This window comes from Girardinichthys multiradiatus, chromosome 21 (assembly GCF_021462225.1).
Source record: "Girardinichthys multiradiatus isolate DD_20200921_A chromosome 21, DD_fGirMul_XY1, whole genome shotgun sequence".
Classification (NCBI taxonomy): Eukaryota; Metazoa; Chordata; class Actinopteri; order Cyprinodontiformes; family Goodeidae; genus Girardinichthys; species Girardinichthys multiradiatus.
This window is the reverse complement of record NC_061813.1, coordinates 37424589-37450550: the sequence shown is the minus strand read 5'-3', so window position 1 is coordinate 37450550 and position 25962 is coordinate 37424589. Positions and strand designations below refer to the sequence as shown.

Sequence of the window (25962 nt, the reverse complement as noted above, 5' to 3'; positions counted from 1 at the left end):
TTAATGATTTGCACATTAGATTAGGCATTAGATGTAAATCATTACTGCCAATCGAAGATTAGGCCCTTGATGAAAATTTTATTAAAAACAATTTAATATGAGACATGACTTTTCAAATCAAGCAGCAGTAGACTTCAAATATTGAGACGGTTGTGTAGAAATCAATGCAACATCTCAGCTGCATTTAAAATTGTATCACCTGTGGGCCTAGAACTGAGTACACTCATGCCTTGGAAAGAATTTGTTCATGGTTTAGAAGATGTGATTTGAACCACTCTAAACTTATCTTCATCTCAACAATCGTTTAAACCTTTTCTTAACCTATCTTCATTAGATTAGAGTAGCTTTAATTCATATCAAATAACTTACAAAACAAAGTTAAAATTAATTAGTTTATAATACAGTCAAATTCAGATTTTAATCAGACGATAAAAAAACTATCACTGTAATTAATCAGCAGATTGCATCATCACATCACATTTATTTCACAAAAATGTTTATAAAATAAAAACTGCTTGAATCGCGTTAAAACCGCATTTTCCCTGCTCACTTCAATGGTTTACTTGCTGATCGTCTTTCCTTCCCAATATGGCGGATGTGTTGACGTATTTTTGCGACGTGCAGCGTGTCATACGTCAGCGACGAACTTCTAATTGGTCATCGCCGAATCGTTGAATTTGATTGGTCCATCGGTGTTCCTGTGTTACACATTCCGACTAGAAACAGAGATGCTCTGTGATTTAGCACCGTTAGCCAAAAGGCATCACAGCCTAACGCAGTGCTGAAAGGTGTTTAATTGATTCATGTAACGCAGTTGGCGTTACTGTGCTTGCAAACGTTCGAGGCAAGAGGGATTCAGGCTATTTCAGGTAATTTCTTTCATTTTTCTCCTGAAACACCGGGCTAGCTAGCTGGCTAACACGAGTTTAACCTAGCTACTGCTCTTAGAGCTAATTGTATTTATTGAGAACACCGTCAATAACGATACAATTGTTAGTTAGAAACAGTTTTGTTCGCTTTCTTAGACATTTTTACATATGTTTAAGCAGACGCTGTGTTGGGCAGATGGTGTCGCTCACATCAATGCAGCAACTCGTTCAGCTTTTAATTTGAACATTGTATGAAATGATTTTTCTACCTCTAACAATTGCATTAACCGATGTTGTCATGTATATATTTTATTGTATTACCTGTTTAGAACACTGGACCAGCTCTATACCCTCTACAGGGTGCTCGATGGTTCATGGGAGTTTGCCCAACCGGTCCACATGTGTTTTGTGGACCTGGAGAAGGCATTCAACTGTGTCCCTCGTGATGCCCTCGTGATTCCAGGAGTATGGAATCGGGGGCCTTTTATTAGGGGCCATCCGGTCCCTGTACGAGCAGAGCAGGAGTTTGGTCCGCATTGCCGGCACTAAGTCGGACCTGTTCCCAGTGCATGTTGGACTCCGGCAGGGCTGCCCTTTGTCACCGGTCCTGTTCATAATTTTTATGGACAGGATTTCTAGATCGGAGGGGGTCTGGTTTGGGGACCAGAGGATTTTGTCTCTTCTTTTTGCAGGTGACGTGGTCCTGCTGGCCCCCTCTAGCCAAGACCTACAGCATGCACTGTGGCGGTTCGCAGCCGAGTGTGAAGCAGCTGGGATGAAGATCAGCTCCTCCAAGTCTGAGGCCATGGTACTCGACCGGAAAAGGGTAGCCTGTCCTCTTCAGGTTGGAGGGGAGTTCCTGCCTCAAGTGGAGGAGTTTAAGTATCTCGGGGTCTTGTTCACAAGTGAGGGAAGAATGGAGCAGGAGATCGACAGACAGATCGGTGCGGCTGCCACAGTAATGGGGGCTCTGTGCCGGTCCGTTGTGGTGAAGAGAGAGCTGAGCTGAAAAGCAAAGCTCTCAATTTACTGGTCAGTCTACGTTCCTACCCTCACCTATGGCCATGAACTTTGGGTCATGACCGAAAGAACGAGATCCCAGATACAAGCGGCTGAAATGAGCTTCCTCCGTAGGGTGGCCGGGCACTCCCTTAGAGATAGGGTGAGGAGCTCGGCGTAGAGCCGCTGCTCCTCCACATTGAGAGGAGCCAGTTGAGGTGGCTCGGGCATCTATACCGGATCCCTCCTGGACGCCTTCGTCGGGAGGTGTTCCAGGCACGTCCCACCGGGAGGAGACCCAGAGGACGACCCAGGACACGCTGGAGGGAATATGTCTCTCGGCTGGCCTGGGAACGCCTTGGGCTCCCCCTGGAGGAACTGGAGGAGGTGTCTGTAGAGAGGGACGTCTGGGCGTCTCTGTTGAGTCTGTTGACCCCGCGACCTGGTCCCGGATAAGCGGAAGACGACGAGTACGAGTACCTGTTTAGATTAAATCTGGTCTCACTTCATTGAATGGAAACATTTGAAAGGTTGTGTTCACACAGATGTAATAAAAGCTGTCTCTGCCCTCGGTTTCCCCAAACATGTTTTTTAATTTACTAAACCGTAAATAAACGCCAAAAAGAACCTTGTTGAATATTTTGTTTAAGGACACTAAACTTCCATATTAGTGTGAAACTAGACTGAAACCAGAGCCGGTCCAAGGTCATGTGAAAACCCTAAATAGAGGTGGCTGTTGCCTCTATGTTCCTGTTAAAATGAAGCTTGTCTCAAAAAGGCAGCATGTGACTTGGCCTGCTGAGATAAGTCCAGGCTAGTTTAATGAAACCTGGGTATGAAGGGTAAATTTATAGCTCCCAGGCCACTCTTTCTTCCTGAAACCTAATTTAGTTATCTGAACCAGCCCGACATGGTGATTCGTAACAGGTGCCTGTGTGCGTTGACTAGACCAGGGTTTCTTCACCCTTGTCCTCAAGGCCCAGTGTCCTGCATGTTTCCCTGTTGCCACATACCTGACTTAAATGAATAGGCGATTAATGGACTTCTGTGGCACTTAAGGTCACCCTGAGGAAGTAATGCGATCATTTTAATCAGGTGTGCTGGAGCAGAGACACATCTAAAACCTGAAGGACTTTGGGCCCAGAGGACCAGGTTTAAGAAACACTCGACTAGACTGACATGGGCTGTCATACTTTCCATTTAAGGGGTGGCATGAAACTCACATTATTTATAAAAACAATGGGCAAGATCATGAGCAGATCAATATGAAATAATAACACGTGTTCTTAAAGAAATACAACGTAGGGAGAGATGCTTTTTCCACCGTTTGGATTATTTTTCTCTTATTACCCACATGGACACAAAACTGCATTGATGTCTCAATTAGTTTTCGTGTTGATTCTTCATTTTCTTGTTTTTATTTTGACCATATGATGTACAAACAGCCTAAACCATTGCCCCCTGTGAGGCTTTAAGATTCTGGCAATCCAGTGTAGGCCTGGGATTGCAGTGTAAAATCGTTCTTTAATGCTGTTTTGGAAACACTTTATTAATTTAGTTTGTTTTGTCCACAGTCATGTCTTTTCAGCAGGATCGTGGGGGTCCGAGAGGAGGGATGCCCCCAGGCCAGCACAGCTCTCCTCAGAATTACTGTCCCACCAATTTGAGGCCACCCACTCCCCAGCCTCCTGCTCCCCCATACCATTATGATCCACAGACTCCGCCTGGTTCTGGTTACCATGGCAGTACCGGCTACATGCCACCACACCCTGACTTTATGCAGTACCCTCCTCCAGCTCCTTCTCAGACCCCCAGTTCTCTTAATCAATGTCCGTTGCGCCCGCCTTTCCCGAAGCCCCCTCCTCGGCAGGGCTTTCCTGAACCCCCACCAAATTTTCCACCTCCCCCTTTGCCCAGCCCAATGGGAGGTCCGACTCCCGGCTCCCAGGTCTCTGCACAGAGTTCCTATCATCCCTACATGATGCCACCTGTACCCCCGCCCCCACTACCTCATCCTACCATGCCTCCCCCCATGGCCTCTCAGTCCGTGAGCTACCACCCTCCGTACCCTGTGAACTACCCTCCGCACCCTCCTTTCCCTCCTCCCCCCTTCAGCCCCAGCTACACCCAGAGTTCCAGCCCCTTTCAACCAGACCATGGCGCCAGACACGGGGGACCATACTCATACGAGAAGTCCTTTGACAGCAGGAGGTCCCCAGAAAGAGTGTACCGCCAGGATGACCACAGGCAGAAGGGCTACGGGTACAGTGACAGACACAAAATAGAGTTTAGTGGAGAGAGGAAGGAGCGTGGGAGGAGTCCGGACAGACGCGGGAGGGCTGAAGGGGGTCGCTATAAAGCAGATTACGACAGAGGGAGGAGTTCCCCCAGACATAGGAGCAGGTATCTTACATGGACCAAACCCAGTCATTATCAATCAACTGAATGTGTTCTAACACCTGTCTGTGTTTGTTCACAGGGAGAGGTACCGCCACAGAGATGTTCGAAGATCCCAGTCACCTCACAGATACGGGAAGAGGCCTCGGAGGTGCGCATGTGGTCTCTTTATGGTTCATGTAGGAAAGCAGAATGCATGTCAATACCAGAACTCCCATTAAAACAATACAAGATATTTCTTAAATCAATTCACTTTATTTATATACTCTAAAGGAACTTTACAAGATAGAACACATACACACATTATTAAGAGCAAATTGTACCGGAGTCAAATTCCTTGTTTGTCTGTAAAAACATGGCAATTAAGCTGATTCTGATTTAGAAGGTCAGATTCATATCCTTTTTTACCAGAATCGAGTTTGACCCAAATTCACATAAGTTTTTTACATCAATGCCATCCAGTCCTATTGTTGAGATTCAATCTATTTACATACGATCCAATTCAATAGTTAAATGTAATTACAATAGTCGTTCAGTTGAGCATTAAGTGCAAATTGGTAAAATGTTCCTAAGAAAGCCCATCTGATTTCATAATCTTTGCCTTAATAGCAATCCTGAGCAAGCATGTAGCGACAGTGGAGAGAAACAACTCTCTTTAAACACCAAGAAACACCCAACAGAACCAGACTGAGTGGCCATCTGCCATGACTGGATGGGGGTTGAAGAGACAGGAAAAGGGCCACAAAAAAACACAGAAGCACTGGACTAAGAGTACTTTCTATAGAAAGAAATTAAGGGAAGCGTTTATACAAAGTTAATAACATCAATAGCTCTGTCAGTGGCTCATTCTAGAAAAGAGACACAGCTAAAAACAGCAGCACCTGGACCAGGGGTCCTTTCTATGGAAAAGAAAAACTAATGCTGTGTTTCGCTGTGTTCACTTGTCCACTCGTTACATTAAATCTCCGTCTTGGGTATGTCCTGTAGAATAGAAAAGCGTGGAGTAAATCCAATTGTAATGGCAGCAAAAGTTACAAATAATGCATTAATGGAGAGTAGTTGGAGAAATTTGCAGAGAGGAAAGTTGTTGGTGCATCCTCGTCCAGCCTAAGTCAGAATAATAAACTGTATTTAAAAGGAAAGTTTTAAAATGAGACAAGAGTTTCTCTCTGTCGCGTTCCAGATTTGGTTTTCTGTTACAGATTCAAAAACCAGGATCAACAGTTTTTTTTATTTTATCTTGTTTTGTTCACCGTAACAAACAAAAAAAAGCACGAAACGTCTTCTGAGTGATGGACAGCCAAACCCAGCTGACTGTTCTTTTTGTTATATCATTCTTGGGGTAAATATTTATACATTTCTCCGTTGAAAACTTCTTCTAAGTTCTTTATACTTCTCAGCAGTCTGATTTTATGTGGTGGTCGTGGTCAGTTTGTAGGTTTGCTGCTTATTATGCTATATTATGCTCAGGTAAAAGGTCAAAAAGCAGTCCTTCAGTAAGCTTGGAGAACTGTTCACCAGACAACTTTAAATGTTAGAAAGAAAGTATGGGAGTTTTAAAGGATAAAAGAAAGGAATGGAGGTGGTTAAAAATGTTGGCACAGAGTTATACATCATATAAAATCAAAGGATCAATGGGGAGGTTTTTCTATATTTGTCTTTATTTGGGGGTTTTTGAGTTTGAATATTTCTTTGTGTCTTTAAATGTGTTAAGATGGATGCTAAAAGTTCAGATGCTTAATTAATTGATTGGCCTCTCACCATGACAACTGTGCAGCTGCAGATGATATGTTTCTCCTCTTCAGAGCCTTTCAGACTCAAATCGGAGCTGCTGTTTGGTATTTACGTCATATGAAGTAGGCACTTCTATAAACGTCGTTTTTATTTTGTGATGTGTAGTCGCTCAGCGAGCAGAGACAGGAAGCGAGGTCGCTGGGAGGAGGAGAAGGAGCGGAGGTCGGAGAGCTCCTCGGTGCCGAGCAGGGAGCGAAGCTACTCCTCCCTCCGGAGCCGAGACTCCGATGAGGCTTTCGGGGACCGTGAGCGAGAGAGAGATCGGCAGCGGGAAAGAGAGAAGGAGAAAGCAGACGAGGAGAAAGAGGAGGAAGAGCTACTGAAACCCGCCTGGATCCGCTGCACTCACGCCGAGAGCTACTACTCCAATGACCCCATGGACCAAGTGGTACGTTCTGTTTAACACACTCAGAGCTCAGACCCAAACACAAATCGCTTGGGCCTTCTAGTTCATTAGGTGCTCCGATGACACCTCAGGCTGCCTTTTCAGATCACCTCCTGCACGCTGAAAGCCTTCTCGGGGGCTTCGGTGCCAACTCTGTTTATTTTTCCAACACTCTGACCTTTACCAGAAGTCTCTGAAGGCTCCAACATATTACAGCAAGGGGCAGGAACCCTAGCTGCTCTTTCAGGAACACCAGAGTGACTGTAAATGTCAAAGTAAACTGATTTATCGCTACTGTCTCTGCTTTTTCTGCCAGGACAGTGAGGATGTTATTACGGAGTAAAAAACAAAGGTTGTAGAGTGACTTTGGCACCAAGAACGAAGGTTAAATGATTCTGCTTCATGGGACTGAAAGCATGATAATTTAATATGCTTCTTTAACCTTCTCGTTTAGGGACAAAATTAAGTTTTCACAGTTTTCAAAATGAGATTTCAGAAGAATATTTGTCTCATCCTTAAAGCACTCAGGTTCTCAGTTTGTCATGATGATCTTTATTTGATTGGCCCACAGAGTGACTGGATTCATGAGCCTTTTCAGACTCTGGAAACATGATAACTGATGAAATGATTACATTAGTCCTCTCAGACAGCCCACTTTGTCACTTTATACTCAGACATTCCTGTAAATGTGACACAGAAAGGTACATTAAGAGCATAAATCTTCTTTGTGTGTAATGTTTCATGTTGTAGTGCCAGCTGTACATTAGATGAACGAAACATCCCAGCAGGAGCTGGAGGCAGAAATCCCCTTTAATTGACTTCAGTGTTCTGCTGCTGATGTCTGAGCTTCTTTCTCCGGTGGATGGACCGTATAAAAGATGCACAACCTTCTTTCTCATTTTGTGATGTTATATCAGACTAAACGTTTCCTGGTTTTGGTCAGTTAGGATTACCAACATTATTTCTATGTCCTTAAAGCCAAAATAATGAGAGACGGAATATATCTTTTTGAGATTTTCAGTAAAATTTCCTCAGATTCGTTAGTTTGCATACAGTTCCTTCATATTTTGGCCCGTTCCTCTTGGAAGAACTGGTGTAACTGGGTCAGGTATTTGGACTGCCTTGCTCACACATTTTCTCAGCTCCCCCAACAGGTTTTCAGTGTGACTGGGCTTTATGTTGGCCACCTGAAAACATCGATGTTGTTGTCCTGAAGTCACTCTGTAACTATTTTGGAAGTGTCCATTTGGAAGACGCATAGCTGATGCTTTGAGATGTTTCCTCAGTATTTCCACATAATCATTTTTTTTTTCACATGATTCCATCTATTTTGCATCAGTTCCTCCTGGAGTAAAAATCCCCATAGCATGATGCTGCCACCGCCGTACTTCACAGTAACGTTAGTTGTTTTCAGGCCTTCAAGCTTTTGCCCTTTTTCCCCAAATCCAGCAATTGTCATTGAGGCCAAACACTTCATGTTAATTACCACACCAGACCTCAGGACATGTCTCCAAAAGTGAAGGTCTTTATCTTCAAAGCGTTACCTGGCTTTTTATGTGGCTTTTAGAGTAGCAGCTTCTCCCTGTCTGAGTGGCCTTTCAGCTCATGTTGGTCCAGGACTCATTTCTTCGTGGATAATGACTCTCTCAGCACCATCACAAGGTCTTTAGCTGTTGTTCTTTAGTTGATTCCCACGTTTCACTCCAGAACACATTCGTCTCTGGGTGACAGAACCCGTCTCCTTCATGAACTGTATGATGGCTGGGTGTTCTTCTGGTGGTTAGAGTTGTATGTAGAACGAGGAAGCAGCGTGCTTTCTCATAAACTCACAGCTGTGCCTCCATTTAACGGAAATGTTGGAAATCAGAGGCTGTCATTATTAAAGACCTGCTTTGCAAGAGCAGCAGAACATATTTAAATGTCCCTCCTCTGTTTCAGGGCGACTCCACGGTGGTTGGGACCAGCAAGCTGCGCAGCCTGTACGAGCGCTTCGAGGACGAGCTCGGAATGCGACAGGAACGAGCCAAAGCCGCTCGACCCAAATGGGATCCGCCCAAGACCAAACTGGATGAGGATCCAGGTGTGTAGCCCCGCGCTGGTCGCCAGCACTTCTGTTCCTGTTGCGGTTATTCATTTTAAAGGCAGTCCACTGCTGTGAATTTGATTTGAATATTTTAAAACCTCTTGCAGTTTGGAGCCAAATTTTTACTAAATGCAGAAACAGGCTGCAAACATTTACTGCGTGGAAAACTACGTCGCTTTTAAAAATGATTAATCAAACCATGTGTGCATGCTCATTTTTATGAAAGCTTAAAGAGACAGTTTAATCCCAGTTTTAAAAGAGAGAATTGCAATTGAAATACAGGTCCTTCTCAAAATATTAGCATATTGTGATAAAGTTCATTATTTTCCATAATGTAATGATGAAAATTTAACATTCATATATTTTAGATTCATTGCACTCTAACTGAAATATTTCAAGTCTTTTATTGTCTTAATACGGATGATTTTGGCATACAGCTCATGAAAACCCAAAATTCCTATCTCACAAAATTAGCATATGATTAAAAGGGTCTCTAAACGAGCTATGAACCTAATCATCTGAATCAACGAGTTAACTCTAAACACCTGCAAAAGATTCCTGAGGCCTTTAAAACTCCCAGCCTGGTTCATCACTCAAAACCCCAATCATGGGTAAGACTGCCGACCTGACTGCTGTCCAGAAGGCCACTATTGACACCCTCAAGCAAGAGGGTAAGACACAGAAAGACATTTCTGAACGAATAGGCTGTTCCCAGAGTGCTGTATCAAGGCACCTCAGTGGGAAGTCTGTGGGAAGGAAAAAGTGTGGCAGAAAACGCTGCACAACGAGAAGAGGTGACCGGACCCTGAGGAAGATTGTGGAGAAGGGCCGATTCCAGACCTTGGGGGACCTGCGGAAGCAGTGGACTGAGTGTGGAGTAGAAACATCCAGAGCCACCGTGCACAGGCGTGTGCAGGAAATGGGCTACAGGTGCCGCATTCCCCAGGTCAAGCCACTTTTGAACCAGAAACAGCAGCAGAAGCGCCTGACCTGGGCTACAGAGAAGCAGCACTGGACTGTTGCTCAGTGGTCCAAAGTACTTTTTTCGGATGACAGCAAATTCTGCATGTCATTCGGAAATCAAGATGCCAGAGTCTGGAGGAAGACTGGAGAGAAGGAAATGCCAAAATGCCAGAAGTCCAGTGTCAAGTACCCACAATCAGTGATGGTCTGGGGTGCCGTGTCAGCTGCTGGTGTTGGTCCACTGTGTTTTATCAAGGGCAGGGTCAATGCAGCTAGCTATCAGGAGATTTTGGAGCACTTCATGCTTCCATCTGCTGAAAAGCTTTATGGAGATGAAGATTTCATTTTTCAGCACAACCTGGCACCTGCTCACAGTGCCAAAACCACTGGTAAATGGTTTACTGACCATGGTATCACTGTGCTCAATTGGCCTGCCAACTCTCCTGACCTGAACCCCATAGAGAATCTGTGGGATATTGTGAAGAGAACGTTGAGAGACTCAAGACCCAACACTCTGGATGAGCTAAAGGCCGCTATCGAAGCATCCTGGGCCTCCATAAGACCTCAGCAGTGCCACAGGCTGATTGCCTCCATGCCACGCCGCATTGAAGCAGTCATTTCTGCAAAAGGATTCCCGACCAAGTATTGAGTGCATAACTGTACATGATTATTTGAAGGTTGACGTTTTTTGTATTAAAAACATTTTTCTTTTATTGGTCGGATGAAATATGCTAATTTTGTGAGATAGGAATTTTGGGTTTTCATGAGCTGTATGCCACAATCATCCGTATTAAGACAATAAAAGACCTGAAATATTTCAGTTAGTGTGCAATGAATCTAAAATATATGAATGTTAAATTTTCATCATTCCATTATGGAAAATAATGAACTTTATCACAATATGCTAATATTTTGAGAAGGACCTGTACAATGCGAGTGAATTACAGCTCAGGTGCGGCTACTCCTAACGTTGAGATGATGTGAAAGAAAGCTACAGGTCCTCTAGATGCATGAGACACCCTGGGTGAGAGCAGACAAATCTACCTGCGTCTTGATGTGCAAATTGTTCATGTGGAGAAGAAGCTGTGATCCTTGAAGCAGTTTAAATCGAGGGGTTTGTGAATAGGTCACAGGGTCAAAACCCAGAGTGTCGTATATCAGCACACTTGGAGCTAAACATGCTGTGGTAAAATAAAAGCTGCTTCTGCTTCTTGTTTTTCTGCTGCATGAAAAATACCTTCATCCACTGGAAAAGAATAAAATTCTGAAGTGATTTCAAAACAATGAAATCAATAAACGGAGATAAAAAGAGAAAAACAATATAAAGCTTAAAGAAAAAATAAAATTGACCCCAGATTACACAATCTGGCTAAACTTTATGCAATGGCAACAAAGTAACCAAAGTTATGGAAAAACGCATTAAAAGAACAACCAAAAACCTTGTCAAAAGACTTGAGGGTTAAACAGGACCAGTTTAAGACTTTTGCACAGCAGATTTGTTGTAGCTTACACCACTGAAGGTTTTATTTGGCCCTTCTACATCTAGTTGTGCTAGAACTAATTTGTTCACGATGCTATCTGCTTCACTCCATAATACAGTAATATAAATCCCTCTTGTTCAATCTCGGTTTCTAAATAAGTGGCTCTGGGCTCTGATTACTTAATAAAGTTGTCGAGTTAAAAAGCTGATAAGAGTTGAAGAAGCAGCTTTAGCTAAGAGCTAAGAAACTGTTATGCTGAATGGTAATTATAATCTGCTGCTTTCTTTCGTTTTTGTTAATGAAGAGTCGATGCAGAAGGAAATGAGGGCAACACCTGCGTCTGAGCTCACTGTGGAAGGTAGAAGTGGTGATACTAAAGAGAAATATTCAAGTGAATCCTCGGGAGTCTGTCGTAACAACAAATAAATGTGATTTAGCTGAGCAGACCAGCTCTGATTACTAAAACTTTTACCTGCTCCGTTGATTAAAGACGCTGCTGCCCTCTGTCCTTTTCAGGCGACAGCAGCAGTGACTCAGACTGCGAGTCCGACGGTGAAGGAAGCAGCTGCTCCAGCAGCTCCGACTCAGAGGTTTTTGACGTCATCGCTGAGATCAAAAGGAAGAAAGCTCATCCTGACCGGCTGCACGAGGAGCTGTGGTACAACGACCCCGGACAGGTAGGTGTGGGTCAGTAGAGAGATTAGTTAAACACGTCTGACGGAGCAACCAAGCATAAACGAGGCTCAGGAAGCCTGGTGGAGCTCCAGATTTGACTCCACCTTCAGACCAGGGATGAGTGTGTACAGGTCCTTCTCAAAATATTAGCATATTGTGATAAAGTTCATTATTTTCCATAATGTCATGATGAAAATTTAACATTCATATATTTTAGATTCATTGCACACTAACTGAAATATTTCAGGTCTTTTATTGTCTTAATACGGATGATTTTGGCATACAGCTCATGAAAACCCAAAATTCCTATCTCACAAAATTAGCATATTATTAAAAGGGTCTCTAAACGAGTTATGAACCTAATCATCTGAATCAACGAGTTAACTCTAAACACCTGCAAAAGATTCCTGAGGCCTTTAAAACTCCCAGCCTGGTTCATCACTCAAAACCCCAATCATGGGTAAGACTGCCGACCTGACTGCTGTCCAGAAGGCCACTATTGACACCCTCAAGCAAGAGGGTAAGACACAGAAAGACATTTCTGAACAAATAGGCTGTTCCCAGAGTGCTGTATCAAGGCACCTCAGTGGGAAGTCTGTGGGAAGGAAAAAGTGTGGCAGAAAACGCTGCACAACGAGAAGAGGTGACCGAACCCTGAGGAATATTGTGGAGAAGGGCCGATTCCAGACCTTGGGGGACCTGCGGAAGCAGTGGACTGAGTCTGGAGTAGAAACATCCAGAGCCACCGTGCACAGGCGTGTGCAGGAAATGGGCTACAGGTGCCGCATTCCCCAGGTCAAGCCACTTTTGAACCAGAAACAGCGGCAGAAGCGCCTGACCTGGGCTACAGAGAAGCAGCACTGGACTGTTGCTCAGTGGTCCAAAGTACTTTTTTCGGATGAAAGCAAATTCTGCATGTCATTCGGAAATCAAGGTGCCAGAGTCTGGAGGAAGACTGGGGAGAAGGAAATGCCAAAATGCCAGAAGTCCAGTGTCAAGTACCCACAGTCAGTGATGGTCTGGGGTGCCGTGTCAGCTGCTGGTGTTGGTCCACTGTGTTTTATCAAGGGCAGGGTCAATGCAGCTAGCTATCAGGAGATTTTGGAGCACTTCATGCTTCCATCTGCTGAAAAGCTTTATGGAGATGAAGATTTCATTTTTCAGCACGACCTGGCACCTGCTCACAGTGTCAAAACCACTGGTAAATGGTTTACTGACCATGGTATCACTGTGCTCAATTGGCCTGCCAACTCTCCTGACCTGAACCCCATAGAGAATCTGTGGGATATTGTGAAGAGAACGTTGAGAGACTCAAGACCCAACACTCTGGATGAGCTAAAGGCCGCTATCGAAGCATCCTGGGCCTCCATAAGACCTCAGCAGTGCCACAGGCTGATTGCCTCCATGCCACGCCGCATTGAAGCAGTCATTTCTGCCAAAGGATTCCCGACCAAGTATTGAGTGCATAACTGTACGTGATTATTTGAAGGTTGACGTTTTTTCTATTAAAAACACTTTTCTTTTATTGGTCGGATGAAATATGCTAATTTTGTGAGATAGGAATTTTGGGTTTTCATGAGCTGTATGCCAAAATCATCCGTATTAAGACAATAAAAGACCTGAATTATTTCAGTTAGTGTGCAATGAATCTAAAATATATAAATGTTAAATTTTCATCATTACATTATGGAAAATAATGAACTTTATCACAATATGCTAATATTTTGAGAAGGACCTGTAAATGGTCTGATTTAGAAGGAGCTTTGGCAAAGTGTCTGACAGTAAAACAATGGCTGAAGGTCATCAGATACAGAGCATGCAGCACTTCCTTCCTTCCTTCCTTCCTTCCTTCCTTCCTGACTTTGGATCTGATTTGGATCTGGAACACATCAGAATTTGAACATGGAAAACTGCATCATTGTTCTGCATGTGGACCAAATTCCATCTGAATCCTTCATATCGGCCACCCAGAGTAAATCCTAACAAATGAAAGGTCCGATTTTTCAGCCTGTTGTTTCTGTAACATCAGCTTGAATTTATTCTGCGGACACAGTTTCACAGGCAAAATCCTAACCTCTAAACTTAAGAGTCCAGCGGAGAGATAAAGGTCAGCAGCCTGCAGCTCAGAGATGTAAAGTGTTTCACAGGCCTCGTGTTCTACATGGCAAGTGAAGCAGCTCTGTCCGACTTCTCGTATTTTTCTTTCTGTCCAGATGAATGATGGCCCCCTGTGTAAGTGCAGTGCCAAGGCCAGACGTACAGGGATCCGCCACAGCATCTACCCGGGAGAGGAGGTGGGACACGCTGTGAATAAATCACCCATCATAACCTTGAAGCTGTGCCACAACAGGGCCAAGGGCACCATTTCACTCAACCTCAATGCATTTTCACACAAAGGCCATTTTCTCATAGACTAAAGGCACAATATATGAGACTCAGTCATCTATATAAGGAGATTACATCTCTTAAAAAATAGGCCCATGTCCTTGTGACTCACTGACTATGTTTTCATGAAAAGCTTTAGCACCTCACGGTCATTTTTGAACACATTCTCTTCTCTGTTTGCATCTTCAGTGGAGGAACATAACGCATTTTAGCCACAATAGGAGACCGTTATGCCTCATGAATTCATAAATATACAGGAGGTGTTTTGCAGTTTTGTCACTTTTCATCCACAGTGATAGAAAACATCCATTCACCACAGTTAAAATGCCAAGTTTTCATAACGTAGCAAAATGAGACTCTGATAAATCATTTTGAAGCTTATTCCACCTTTTAATGTGAAACACATCCTGTGAAAGTCGACCAAAATAAAAATGAAATCCTGCCACGTTGTCAGCTGTCTAGCAGCCTCATCAAGGTCTTAGGTTCAAACTGCTTCATATTTGGAGTTAATCATAATTTGACCCATGTTGACAAAAATCCCATCCTCCTGTGAGGAATAGCAACCCCACAGCATGATGCTTCCGCCACCATGCTAACTGTGTGTACTCAGGGTTTCTGCAGGATCTTGGTGTTAAATACATTTTTGGCCCTTTTAAAATAAATACATTTCATTTATTGCCTCTTCTAGTTCCATAAAACTGCTGGTATGTTGACAGCAACTACAGTAAAAATCGTCCTGTTACATTATTCAGAAAGTGTATATTTAATGAATTTTGACTTCAAAACAGGGATTTTTGGCTACAACTTTACAACTGCATTAACCCTTCTAAAGCTTGGTGTATACTATTAAAAGGTCTTGACGTTGGTGTAAAGGTCTTTAAGTCAAACAAATATATTTAGTTAGTCAGTAAATATAATTCCCAGAGGTCTTATCTCCTAACTTAAGTCGTTCATAATTCATATAGGTCCTAAATGTAATTTACTGAAGCTTTAAGTGTTGGTTTCTTCAGACTGTAACGTATATTTTCCCACATTCCTGGATTCTTCCTTTTTAATAAAGGAATTGCAAACCTACTGCTTCGTCCAAACATATGGAGAAACAAGAGATTGTCGAACACAACCAGAACTAATCAGGACTAACCCGATGCTCCAGCAGCTTTCTGGACCGGTTTGTGTCTATTTTGGAGAAAAACCAAACTTTTTTTTTTTTTTTTTTGTTATATTTTTTGTAATTATTGATGAGTGTGTGTTTGTGTTTTAGGTTGTTAGAACATGAGAAGAAGTTTATCTTGGTTTACTAATTAAATAGTTGATGTGAAACGTGTCGACTCACTGGAACAATTACACATTAAAGCCTTTTTATATACAGTTTCAACCACAAAGTCGCCAAGGTTGATTGTTTTTCTGAGGAAAACGGCAGCTTTTAAGAAAAACAAATGAGTTATTTGAGAAGTTCCTGGCATCTGTTTGTTTTTTGAAGATTGTTTTCTTGTTTCCAGCCTGTGAAACAGTGCCGTCTGATGAGCAACAACGCAGGAAAACTGTTCCACTACAGGATCACTGTGTCTCCTCCCACAAACTTCCTGGTATAAAGTCATCTTTACTGTCATTTTATTGTGAAGCACACATCCAGCAGCTCAGATGTTTCTTTGTACCAGTTGACACTCCTCTTGTTTCAGACCGACAGGCCGACGGTGATTGAGTACGATGACCATGAGTACCTGTTTGAAGGCTTCTCCCTGTTCTCACACACACCTCTCACCAATGTAAGTCTGTGTTCAGTTTGCAGTTGGTCAGACGGGAAAGTGGAATCGTGTCGGTTACTCTGCAGATTTTTTATTTTTTTGGTCATTTCAGTTCTTCTGTATGTAATCAGAAGGAGTTAGCAGTTAGCTAAAGCTGCCTAACGTCCAGTTCCTCCAGGGAATAGGTTAGCTTAATGAATTCATTTTATTCCCAAATGTGTGTCTATTGTTGTTTCACAACAAAGCATACACCCCACAGTGAAACATAGAGGAGGCAGCATCATGCTGTGGGCACATGTTGGTGTCATCTGACCGGAGCACCTTCTTCCACTTGTTCGCAGCGTGCCACCATCATGTAGGGGACACCGCAAACTGCACTAGCTCAGGTCTTTCTTCAACAATGGATTTCTTCTCGACTCGCTTTCATAAGGCCCAGATTTGTGGAGAGCAAGAGTTATAGTCCTGTCATCAGACTTTCCCACCTGAGCTGTGGATCTCTGCAGCTCCCCCAGACTTACTGCTTCTTCTTCCCTGACCTGTCAGTTGTGTTCCTTGGTCTTCATGATGCTGATTGTTCTCTAACAAAGCGCTGAGGTCTCTGCAGGACAGCTGCGTTTATACTGACATTAAATACAGGTGACCTCTGTTTGCTAATTGGGTGACCTCCGAACGCAGTTGATTGCGCTGAATTTTATTTAGGGATATCGGAGTAAAAATGGGGCTGTGTGCAAGCGCACACCACACTCTTCAGATAAATGAAAACGGCTGTCTGCCTTTTAATCTTTCAATTAATGCTGTAATTATCAGCTCATAAAACTATTTTAATTATGGGGAATAATCCAGATTTTCCAACCAACTCCCTGTATGACGTTCTGCTGTTTTTCCTCTGATCCAGGATCAGTCCTATTACCTCTCCCCAAACATGCACCAACCTCCTCCAGTTCAGGCTCTTTTTTTTTTCATCTTTTCTGTCAGTCTGAGCGAAGCCTTCCTCTGCTTTCAGCTCCACTTTCCTCAATCACAACTTCAAAAATCAGCTTTTGGCTCCGGGTCGACTCCTTTGTAGCCGGGACAAAGTGCTCTCCCTCTTGCCGGGCTGACCTTGTCACAGAGTCGTCTCCGCGCTGTTCGAAGGCCCATCAGTGGCTGTCGACCATTAAAGAGGCTGTGATTCAAAAGGAACATCTCGATCTCGACCCGTTTTAGCTCGGCCTGATTTATTTTTTTAATTCCCAGAGCGAAAACTCAACCCCAGACTCTGTTTTTAGAAAACATACTAATTGATGAGCACAGATTCACATGCTAGTATGTGTGTGGTTTTTCTTTTTCTCCCTCATGTTTGGCTAATGTGATCAATAGCTTGAAAAGACCCAGAGGATGCGGCCTGATCTGAGTCGGATAATTTAAGCAACCCTCGTAAAAAGCCGGAGCAAACGCTTCACGGCGGCGAGGAGGATTAGGAAATCTAAAAGCACAGCGATATTAGCTCGCGGCTAGTTAGCCGCTGGGATGGGCAGGAATGAGCGTGGCTCCCAGGTTAATCTCTTAAAACGAACCCCTGTGCTCCAACAACAAAGACCGTGTAACTGGGGAGATTAAACACAGAAGAGCTGGCTTATCCTTTTAGTCAGATTTCAGTTGCTTAATTTCCAGGAGTCAGGCCTTTCAAGGTGTGTGTGAGTGTGCGTGTGTGTGCGCGTTGGGGGGGCGGTTTGCATGTTTTTTCACATCCACTTTCCATACATGCATCCAGGCTCTGCAGTAAAAAAGGAGTTTTTAATGAGTTTCCCTTGAAAAGCTGTAACCTCTGCCTATCGCTGTGGTAATGAGAAGCTGTGTCCTTTTCTTCTCCTTGTCCTCTGCTCCTTTCATCATCACAGATTCCATTGTGCCGAGTGATCCGCTTCAACATAGATTACACCATTCACTTCATAGAGGAGATGACACCGGAGGTCAGTAAGACACCACTTTATCTCGCAGCTCCTTTTTCTTCTTCTTCTTTTTGTTTTTATCTGAAACGGCTGAGTCTGAGCCGGGTGCACCTCTTGGACCTCGGCGCTCCGATGAGCCCGGGTGCTAATCCGTTTCAGGAGGAGGAGAAGAAAAACCTCAAGGTCTGACCTACAAACGTTGATCGTATCAATGAGATGGCTCGTGAGATGAAGTGGGAAAGCCGGATTTGACTTCATTCAGATGAGCTTTCAGGTGTTCTGTGAGGATGAATGTTTGCCCACATCTTACTGGTTTTTCCTCTTTGTTCCCAGAACTACTGTGTCCGAGGGCTGGAGCTGTTTGCCTCCTACCTGTTTCGGGATATTCTGGAGCTGTATGACTGGAACCTGATAGGTGCGAAACCAGTAATGATTGGCTTATTTTTAAAATTCACTAGCAGTGGTGACAGGCAGAAGTTCTTGTTTTCTCAATAAATGTGTTAAATTGACGACCTTAGGTCAGTCATGCATACAGTGACCTACAACAACAAGCTTTCAGTGTTTTTTTTATTAGGATTTTATGTAAGAGAAGACCTGAAATACAAAGAAAAGTTCCCCACAGTCTAATACTGCCACCTCCATGTTTAACAAAATATATGATGTGTTTAGTGTCATGGTTTTAAAACCTTTTTGCATCTAAAGACCTTAAGTGAGGCAAGCATCTGTATTCAGCCCGTCTTACTCTGAGACTCCTAAATAAATGGGATTATGAGCCCAAAATTGAACTTTTTGGCCTATTCTTAAATTGCTGTGGCATTAAACTGGAGACACAAGGTGGTGGCAGCATCATGGTGTGGTGACGCATGATTGGAGTCGATGGGGAAAAGTAATGCAGAAAATTACAAGACAGTCCTGGGTAAAAATCTGTTGGAGGCTTCAGAAGAACTCAGACTTTTCCTGCAACTTTATGATTATCAGGGTTCTTGTGCAGTCTGGAGAAGTCTAGAACGTGTTTGACTCCACATTTTTCAGTATGGAAAGGAGAATATCATGTGGGAAAAATATTCAGGTTTTTCCAGAATTTACTATACAAGAGATGAAAAAATGTGAATTTCTGAAAAACATTTAAGGTCTTTTATACTAGTGGGGCATCAATCGATCGGTTGCCCAATTGATCGGCCCTGATTTCCTTAATTTTGGGAGACCGGTGACCGGGTGATACTTACATGTGAAACTGATCTTAATTACCGATCTTATCTACTTGTCTAACCTGTTGCGCAAGTTTTGTTTCTTTTTAAAATGTGAAAAAAGAATCAGAATTGGCAGGTCAGGCTTTTTAAAGATCGGTAATCAGATCGGCCAGAAAACTGCAATCCGTGCACCACTACTTTGTACATTGGTTATATCAAAAGTCCAATTTAGTCCAACTTATTGGTTTTTTTTCACATCCAGTAAGTGGAAGCAGATTCATTCAGAAACACAAAACGGCTCATTTAGCTGCATCTTTGGCCCTGGTACGTTCTTAGAACCGAACCTGTGGTTCTGGTTTGATGCCAAAGCATTAACACTCTTAATGTTTGGATTTTTTGGAAACATACAGATAATAAAACTTCATCAAAATGTTTCCGCTTCAATGTTCAAAATGTTATTAAATATGACACATTGAATGAAAAGTTTGGAGTTTTGAAACAAGAAGAATCCTGAGCTTCCTCCTTCAGATTCGCTGATTCCCTGCACACATTATGAAGCGGCTGCCAAGATGCTCCAACTCAATAAGAAAACACCGGGACTTCTTTGTATGCTCAATAGGCCGCAAAAATAGTGAGACGTTTTCATTTCAAAACGAATTTGATCACTGAAGATTATCTTTACACCTGTCCCTCATTGTTCCCTGATCCACAGTTGGATCCTGAGTAGACGGGCGTCACCATGAGATTCTGACAGGATTTCAGTGTTGCCCTGTTGTTGCATACATCCTCATGACTGCTTGGAGGTCATCATGTTACCATGAAGACCATGAAGACCACTAACACTGAGGAAGAGGCCTGATAAACCAGTAAATGATCAGAGGACTAGACTATTATAAAGCCACATTAGCTCATCAAACCATTAAGACTTCAACCATGCTGCGGTATAATAGGAAAGCCGTATCCGGTACCAACAGAACTCTTCTTTTAAACACTCTGAACATAGGATGTTGTTGGTTTTTCCTGAAAGCCTCTGTTGTAGATGCTCTCTTCTAATATTTTAACATCCCAGATTTGAAAGGAGCGATTCTGCCCCGAGTCTCATTCGAGTAAAATTTTGTTTCCACCACATTGTTTGCTGGGAACCCCTGAATCTGATCGACTGGTACCTATGGGGGGAAAAAAGGCATAGTGGGGAATACAATTTTAGCACAAATAGAAAAGTCTGGGAAAAAGCATTGAATTTGATTTGTTGTTTTCCAGGTCTGGATAAGTATGGAAAAAATAAACCAGATGATGGAGGGAAAGAAAGTTTTGTTTCTACGTATTATTCAGTTTTCCATTGTCTAAATGTATCCGTCTGTCCTTCAATCAGGGGGTTTTAGCAGGTTTTGTATTTAAAGCCAGTGCGTTTATGGTGAACCATTACCACTTTGAAACAGGCTGAGGATTTTGGACACGGAAAAATTAGCAGAAGCCTTGAAAATAATGCAGCAGACCTCCAGCTGAGCCTCACCTTCAGACCACGGATTCTGTTCAGGGTTCTTTTGTGACGTTCTAGACGAATCGTCATTGGGCTCTTGGAGTCATTTTTGTAGGTCGGTCAGTCCTGGGAAGGTCTACCACTCTTCCATGTTTCTCCAGTTAAGGATAACGGTTTTCACCGAGGTTCCCTGGAGGCTTAAAGATCTACAAATGGCTTTAGAAGCAGATCCTGACCAGTAGATATCAGTGTATGTTTCTCATCTGTTCTTGAATATCTGTAGATTTGGGAAAAGGATGTTTCTGTTTCAGATTTTTTTAGCCAACTTCATGTTTCCTGACAGGTTCTGTTCAAGTCATTTCTTGATTCTAATCAGTCGAATGCGGTTATGTTTCTCAAACAGCATCACGTTGTTTTTTGTAGGTTTTGTTTCTTAGTAAATTAACCATCGTTTGAAAACTGCTTCTTTGTATTTCTTCAGGTTATATTTGTCATTAAAATGTGTTGATCAGAAATGTGACAGAAAAGCAAAAACGGGAGAAATCTTTAAGGGAGTGAAAACTTTCCACAGCACTGTGGAAACACAAGCAGTTTCCACATGTGTCTGTTCCTATTTAGCTTTCACATTTCATCAGAAGGCTGCGTTTTTTACCAATCATTTGGGCTCGTTTTATCTCGTTAAAGCTTGTTGGAATGAAGTTTGCTCTTTCATTCAGGTCCTGATTCTGACGCCGAGCTTTCTGGATGCCAGCGCTTCCATTTCATGCCCCGTTTTGTCCGATTCTTACCAGGTAGGACTCTTTTAAAATCCAATACTAAATCTTTGCTTTTGTCCTAAATGAGTGAAGAATGAAGCATTATCCCTTACAGGCCTTTGTCTGCCTTCTGTAGCTGATTGTTGTGATTCGTTTGGCGTTTATGCTGCTGCTGCTGTTCTCCTTTTTTACACTGGGTGGTGCTGTTGCACTGCTGCAGCAGGGTTTGTCATAGCAGCTCATGCCTCCTACCTTCATGCCATCAAAACACAATTCCTCTCCCAGCTCTCCCAATTTCAAGAAGCAGCAGACAGACACTTCTCCGCCTCTTTTACAAAAGCACAGCTCCAGCCTAATCTAATGTTTCTGATGTGATCTGTGAGGAGGAAGGCAGTTAGAGGTATCATGGTGTTACACTGAGAAAGCCACGTCTGCTCAGTTTGCATGAGTTCCTGTTGAACTTAGCTTTTATGACCTGGATGATTACACACCTCTGCAGAGCTCTAGGTGAAAAGAAAGTACACCCTCTTTCCGTTTTAGCGTTTTACGTATCTGATGATGATAAACAATCGTGGCACAGTTGGTGGCACTGTTGCCTTCTAGCAAGAAGGTCCTGGTTTCAAAGCCCGGCCTGAGGTCTTTCTTCATGGACATTGCATGTTCTCTCTGTGCATGTGTGGGTTCTCACCGGGTACTCCGGCTTCCTCCCACAGTCTAAAAACATGACTGTTGGGTTAATGCTTACTCTAAATTGTCCTTAGGTATGAGGGTGTAGGTGCATGGTTGTCCATCCAGTGTGACTCTCATTATTTACTAAAGATGAAGCAAATATGCAAAATCTGTGGAAAAACTAAGTACACCCTTGTTGTGATAAGATTTCAGTGAGACATGCTAACTTAATAACTTCCTTAACTGATCGTCAGTGTAACCACCTTTAGAAGCAGGAATTTTGGCAACAGGTGTGTGTTAGCACAACGTCGAGGCAGTAAGACATCAGCAATCACCGTAGAGAAGCAGGTGTTGCTGCCTATCAGTCTGGGAGGGGTTATGAGACCATTTGTAAACTATCTAAAGTCCATCAGTCTGCAGAGAGCGTGAATATTCACAAGTGGAAGACTTTTCAGAAAGCTGCCAATCTTCCCAGAAGTGGACATCCCAGCAGATTCAGCCCAAGGTTAGAGCGTGAAATGCTCAGAAATAACAAGAGCTCCATCTCAGACATCAACAGGCCTCATTTAGCATGTTTAATGTTAAGGTTTATAACAGGACAATTAGAGTAAGACTGAGCAAGCATGAAAAGCCTCTTTTCTATACAAAGTAAATGGCAGCATGACTCGAGGGGCATCAGATACACGTTAAAAATACACCCCTGCTGGTGCGTTGCGTGGCTTGGTGGTAGAGCAGGCGCCTGAAGTTATAGTCCTCAATGCAGCCTCCTGGGTTTGATTCCTGACCTTGAGATCTTTGAGGCATGTCTTCCACCCTTCTCTCTCTGCACATTTCCTGTCTGGTAACTGTCAATAAACGGCAAAAAAAAAAAAACCTGTTCGATTCAGAAGCATCAATGCTTCTTATGAAACTGTGCAAATCTTGAATCCGGTTATCCTTCCCGTCTTGTCACACTTCAGCACAAAGTGCCTAATGTGTCCTAGAGGCAACACTTGATGACTCACCTCAGCGCTCCCGATGAAGATTTCTCTTTAGGTTTCCAAAATAGCATCTCAATAAAACGCAAGACTTCTGGAACAATGAGATGCGACTGAGAATACACAGCAGCAGGTTTGGAGAAAACCAAACACAATATATCATGATTTGTTTTGCAGCAGCAGGATATGGGCATATTTCTGTCATTGAGTCAACCATGAACTCCAGAGTCAAATGTAAAGTTGTCAGTTCAGGCTCAGGTTGGACCCAAAACGAATCATCTGGACAATGATCTCAAACACTGCAGCAGATCTGCAACAAAAAGTCTGAAATGAAGAGGAACCCAGGTGTGGCAGTGTCCTAGTCAAAGTCCAGACTTTAAACTGACAAAAATGCTGTGGTGGGACCTTCAGAAATCTCTGCAGAAACTTTATGGACCTGAAGCAATGTTGGAAACAAGAGTGGGCCAAAATTTGCTGCTTATGGTGGTGCTTCATGCTGTTGTATCATAGGGTGTACTTACATTTGAACACATTTTACCTTTTTTGAAGCTCAAAAGACAGATTTGGCGAAGGTGATATCCTTGTATCTGCAGAAAAAAATGCAGCATCTTGACGTTTTCTGCAAGCCAAGCTCCTTTATGATTCTGTTCCATGATCTTAGATGGTGGGAAGGAGGTGCTCTCCATGCATCAGGTGCTGCTGTACCTCCTGCGCAGCAGCAAGGCTCTGGTCCCTGAGGAGGAGATCGCAAACATGCTGCAGTGGGAGCAGCTGGACTGGCAGAAGTACGCCGAGGAGTGCAAGGGCATGATCGTCACCAACCCCGGCATGGTAAGGCGGGCCTTCTCTTCTTTGTCTGAAGTTCTGAGGAGCTATTCCTGCTGCTGCCCTGAACCCCGACTCTGCAGGAGTGAGGTTGTCTCTGTTAACTTTTGACCACTGTTATCCTCTCTGGATTAAAAGCTTTTAGTTTTTGGCCGACCTGTATTTTTAAAGGATGAGCAGTAACTGTGTCCATGTGAAGGTGAAGATGTCGGAGCTGGTGTGGAGCTTTGATAGGAGGACTGAATGCGTTATGTAACCTTTAGCATAGCTTTTCAATCTGGCTTGATTGGCGGGTCCCTGTCGTACACCCTGTCTTAAACCATGGTTAGATACCACAACTTTGATTTATGTTTAGGCTTAATATAAAATCTCACAACATAGCAACAGGCAGCTTCCTAGAAAGCTGATGTGAATCCATAGATTTGATGGTTGAGCATCAGAAATCATTGTTTAATGATCAGTTTTCCCAGTCCAGTTTCTTTTTCTGCTGTCTGCCGATCTGTGGCTGTTCTCTCCGTGTTGCACCTCTCCGTCCTGTTGTCAAGGTGGCGATGAGGAGTGTTGGGGAGGTCAGAGTCCTCGGTTCAAGCCGCAGGTGTTTCTCCTTTCAATCTGCTACACGGACCTGTCTGGACTCGTGGAAAGCTTCACCTTGCGTGTCACATTGTGGAGATCTCTACCTGGTGAAAATCAGATGTGGCGTTGTGATGTGACCTGGGCTAGACAGGAATGTCAGCAGACTCTAATTTCAGGGTTGCTGCAGAGGCTGGAAAAGGCTGGGGTATGATGGGAAATGATTTATGTACTTCCCAGTGGAAAAATATTTATATTTCTGGAATATTTCCCAGTTTCTTCCACTCATCCATTCATTCCTGCTTTCTCTCTTTGCTTCCATTGTTCCTTTCCTTCCTTCCTTGCTTCCCACGATCTCTCTTTGCAGCCTAAATGCCTACCTTCCTTTTTTGCTTTCTTCTAACCCTCCTTCCCTTCCCTTCTTTTGATCCCGCCTTGCCACTCTCCTTTTCTTCTTATCCTCCTTCCTTTAGCCGCTCCCTGCTATCCTTTTCTTCCATCCCTTTCTTTTCTTTCTGCAATCGCTCCTTCCTTCCGTCTCTTCTTCCTTCCTTCAAACCCTCTTCCTCCGTCCATCTTTCTTTCCTTCTTTTCTTCTGTCCTTCTTGCTTCTTTTTCTTTCTTTTCTCCCTACCTTCTTCAGTTACTCCCTGCTTCCCTCCCCCCTACCAACCTTCTTGCTTCATCTCTCCTCTCTTGCTTCCCTCCTCCCTCTCTCTGTGGTTCTTCCAGGTTCCATATTTAAATCCTGGCCTTCCTTCAGTTCATTGTGGATGTTTGTATTTAATCGGGTTTAATTGGTTCAGGTGCGTTGAAGCTGGTGTTCAGTTACAGATGAATCAGCAGCCAGACCTGCTTTTGAAAGCAGAGTCGGGGTCAGACGGTGGCCTCTTGCTCTCGGATGAAAAGTTTTGATGATAAGGGAATACGGAGTTGAGTCTGAACAATCTGCAGCCCTGATCATCCCGCCTCGCGCTCCCTCTAATCTCCCAAACCAGCCGACAGGCTGCCTGTGATTTGGGATCCATCTGAGGACATGTTGCTTGTCAATCTCCTCCTGATAAGAGAAGTGAGCTCACCGTCCGTGGCATCGCTTCATCATTCCCGCTGCTACAAGCAGACTTGGGGCCTCGTCTCATTACCCTCCTGTGACGGATGACCCTTGTGGTGTAGATTATTTACATCACAAGCTGCTTGCAGGTGACTGAGTGATGGCTGCCTGGTGGCTAAATAAATTCATACTGTAACATGTTTTTTTTTCTCCTCCTCCTTCCCTTCTTTCCAGAAACCCAGCTCAGTGCGCATTGACCAACTGGACAGGGAGCAGTTCAACCCAGACGTCATCACATTCCCCATCATCGTTCACTTCGGCATCCGGCCCGCTCAGCTCAGCTACGCCGGAGACCCTCAGTAAGATCACACGATTTTCACAGAGAAATACCAAGCGGCCTCCTTCGACCCCACAACTCACTGCCTCTGTCCTGGAGGAACGCCGTAGAGGAGGGGAGCGACACGGATAGTCGGGATAGTGACATTTTCTCATGCGTCGTCACGGGTCCCGGGTTTCCATGGGGGCGCTGGGGATTCGGTTTGCCGCTCGTGAATAATAATGCAACATCCGCGTGCCGGGGGGGCTTCAGGCGGGAGAACTGTACTGTGTTGCTGCATAATTAACAGAAGACGTGTTCTAGATGATGTGAGCTGAGATGCTCAGAGGGATGACAACACCACAGCGCCCCCCTCCCCCCACACCCCTACAAACCTGTGCTTTGGTTTTCCAAACTTT

At 43.7% G+C, this 25962-nt stretch overlaps 1 protein-coding gene across 5 annotated transcripts in view; it reads left to right on the top strand.

The window, feature by feature from the left end:
- Positions 1–719: 719 nt before the first annotated feature.
- drosha (drosha ribonuclease III) overlaps positions 720–25962 on the top strand; it is a 158681-nt gene continuing 133438 nt past the window's right edge. For 3 of the 5 annotated variants that reach the window (XM_047349537.1, XM_047349536.1, XM_047349540.1), the window contains exons 1-15: positions 720–869; positions 3443–4271; positions 4348–4416; positions 6165–6447; positions 8383–8524; positions 11276–11329; positions 11488–11648; positions 13860–13940; positions 15531–15617; positions 15711–15797; positions 17657–17728; positions 18041–18122; positions 21094–21168; positions 23440–23609; positions 25462–25586. In XM_047349537.1, coding sequence (XP_047205493.1) covers positions 3445–4271; positions 4348–4416; positions 6165–6447; positions 8383–8524; positions 11276–11329; positions 11488–11648; positions 13860–13940; positions 15531–15617; positions 15711–15797; positions 17657–17728; positions 18041–18122; positions 21094–21168; positions 23440–23609; positions 25462–25586 — 2315 coding nt within the window. In that variant the 5' untranslated portion in view covers positions 720–869; positions 3443–3444. The remainder of the gene's footprint in view (positions 870–3442; positions 4272–4347; positions 4417–6164; positions 6448–8382; positions 8525–11275; positions 11330–11487; positions 11649–13859; positions 13941–15530; positions 15618–15710; positions 15798–17656; positions 17729–18040; positions 18123–21093; positions 21169–23439; positions 23610–25461; positions 25587–25962) is intronic. The other 2 variants (XM_047349539.1, XM_047349538.1) reach the window with 1 other exon arrangement.